Genomic DNA, 2,414 nt, shown 5'->3' with positions numbered 1-2,414 from the left:
AAAGCCTGTTGAAAGCCTTCCCCTATTTTGGCCATCAGACTCATTCATCGTTTCTTTCTCATGGGAGTGGATGTCTAATCAGAGGGCTCCATGAGAATGCTCATCGAAAGCAACAGATCCACATCACCACACAGTAAGTTATTATTGTGAAGCAAAATAAAAAAGTGGATGTAAATGTACTTTGATTCCTTACTTGATATTTTGTATTTGATTTGAAAAGTGCTATTTGTAAGGTTCTAAGGGGGGTCAGCATACAGCCTTCTTATCTACTTTAGTAACAGGTATTTAAAAGTCATCTATCCCTCCAAAGGTTTGGTTTTCCCGTCCTTAACAACAGCAATGACGGCGATAAATGAATCCAGACAGGTCTGTCCGTCATATCCTGTGGATAACATTAAGCATTACTACCTCCCCACAATGTATGGAATCATTTTCATTGTGGGGCTCATTGGCAACATCACTGCAATTGTTATCTACCTGGTGAAAATCCGTCCCCTGACCAGCTGCTGCATCATCATGCTCAATCTGGCCATGGCTGACCTCCTCTACATACTAAGCCTGCCCTTCCTGGTCCATTTCTACATCACAGAGAACTGGGTGCTCGGTGAGTTCATGTGTCGCTTGGTGCGCTTCTGTTTCCATTTCAACCTGTACGGCAGCATCCTCCTGCTCACATGCCTCAGTGCCTTCCGCTATGTGGCGGTGGTGCATCCGCTGCGTGCGGCCCAGGTGAAGACGCAGAGCTGGGGCATTGTCTCCTGCCTGGTCATGTGGCTGCTCTGCCTCATTGGAATCGTTCCCATGTTCAGCCTGATCGCCACAGAACCAAGAGACTCGAAGACAGTCTGCCTAGACTTTGCCAGCAACGACATTTGTCAGGTGTGGCTGTACAACTGGATTCTCAGCGCCTTTGGCTTCCTGGTTCCATTGTTTGTGGTGTGTCTCAGCTCCACTTGTATGGCCAGAGCCCTGTCTAAGGGGCCGCTCCCACACAGGCCAGCTCAGGTGCACGCCCGTCGTCTGACTGTGCTGATCCTCCTGGTGTTTGTGGTTTGTTTCACTCCTTACCACTTTCTCCGGTTGGCACGCATTTACACCAGGAGTCCACCGGGGTCCTGCCCACTGGCCCTGGAGGAAGGGGTCCATGCAGCCTACACCATCTCACGACCTCTGGCAGGCCTCAACACCTTCTTCAACCTGGCTCTCTACACCATGGCAGGGGAAAGGTTTCAGCAGGCCTTCTGGAGCCTCTTCCACTGGAGGACAAGCCTTCCCCACAACATCTCTCACAGGTTGGAGGCTACTATCTTCAGACCCAGAGGCCCATCATTCAATGATCTCCTTCAAAGTTGAAGCTTTTGCTTTTGGGTTGTTGCACATATTTAGGGCTTGCTTTTGTGTGTCATTTTAGATCCTCTGCAGTACCAATAACATGCATATGAATGATTTATATGATAAATTAAAATGATAAATGATATTAAACTATCTGACATCATCCTGCTTGGGCTTGGTAGTTTTTCAGTTGTGAAGATAAATACATGGTCTGAGGTGTGAAGATAATTAATTTTAAGGATTCAAATGTTTAAAATGATCCATTTCTATGGCCCCCCTGAGACATGGTCACGGGCCATTATATCTGTGATTCATAAAGAAGGAAAAGACCCAACACTCTGCGAAGGATATAGACCCATTAGCCTGATATGCAATGACCAGAAATTATTGACAAGTATTTTAGCAAGAAGAGTCCAAAAACATATTACCACACTGATTAACCCGGATCAAACAGGATTCATTCCCAGCAGACAGGGTGCTAATAATATAAGAAGAACCCTAAACGTTATTACCTGTGCTAAGAAAAATAAGCAGACATCAATGCTCATAAGTTTTGACGCACAGAAAGCATTTGATACAGTGAACTGGGGCTTCTTGTACAAAACACTATCGGCAATGGGATTTCACCCAGAGTTCATAAATTGGTTCAGAGTCATATACAAAAACCCAAAGTCGCGTGTCAGAGTTAATGGATGCTGTTCTGAGTTCTTCGAACTGCAGAGGGGGGTGAGACTGCCTCAGTCCCTTACTCTTTGCTATACATATTGAACCCTTGGCAGCAGCTATAAGACAGAAACGGTATAAAGGACATGGGACATAGAGAACACAAGATATCTCTCTATGCAGATGATATCCTGACTTACAAAAGAGATCCAGTCATATCTGTTCCTGCGTTGATGGACACTTTAAAAGTATATGGAGAACTCTCTGGCTATCAGATCAACCAATCAAAATCAGAGGCAATGATGATAATTGGACAATGGCCAGGAAGGCTTAAAGTTCACTGGTCACAGGGATTTAGATACCTGGGAATTATCATTACAAAAGATTTATCAAAACTGTTGAAGGTCAATTATGGAAAA

General features: G+C 44.8%; 1 protein-coding gene across 1 annotated transcript; it reads left to right on the top strand.

Moving 5' to 3' along the window:
• Positions 1–339: 339 nt before the first annotated feature.
• Positions 340–1,353, top strand: LOC308365163 (2-oxoglutarate receptor 1-like; the record flags this gene model as incomplete). Its single annotated transcript, XM_080838508.1, has 1 exon — positions 340–1,353. The coding sequence occupies one exon, from the start codon at positions 340–342 to the stop codon at positions 1,351–1,353; it is 1,014 nt and encodes a 337-aa protein (XP_080694634.1).
• Positions 1,354–2,414: the final 1,061 nt, after the last annotated feature.

The sequence above is a fragment of the Sprattus sprattus genome (genome assembly GCF_963457725.1).
Source record: "Sprattus sprattus genome assembly, chromosome: 5".
NCBI lineage: Eukaryota > Metazoa > Chordata > Actinopteri > Clupeiformes > Clupeidae > Sprattus > Sprattus sprattus.
This window is presented reverse-complemented; position numbering and strand designations above follow the sequence as displayed.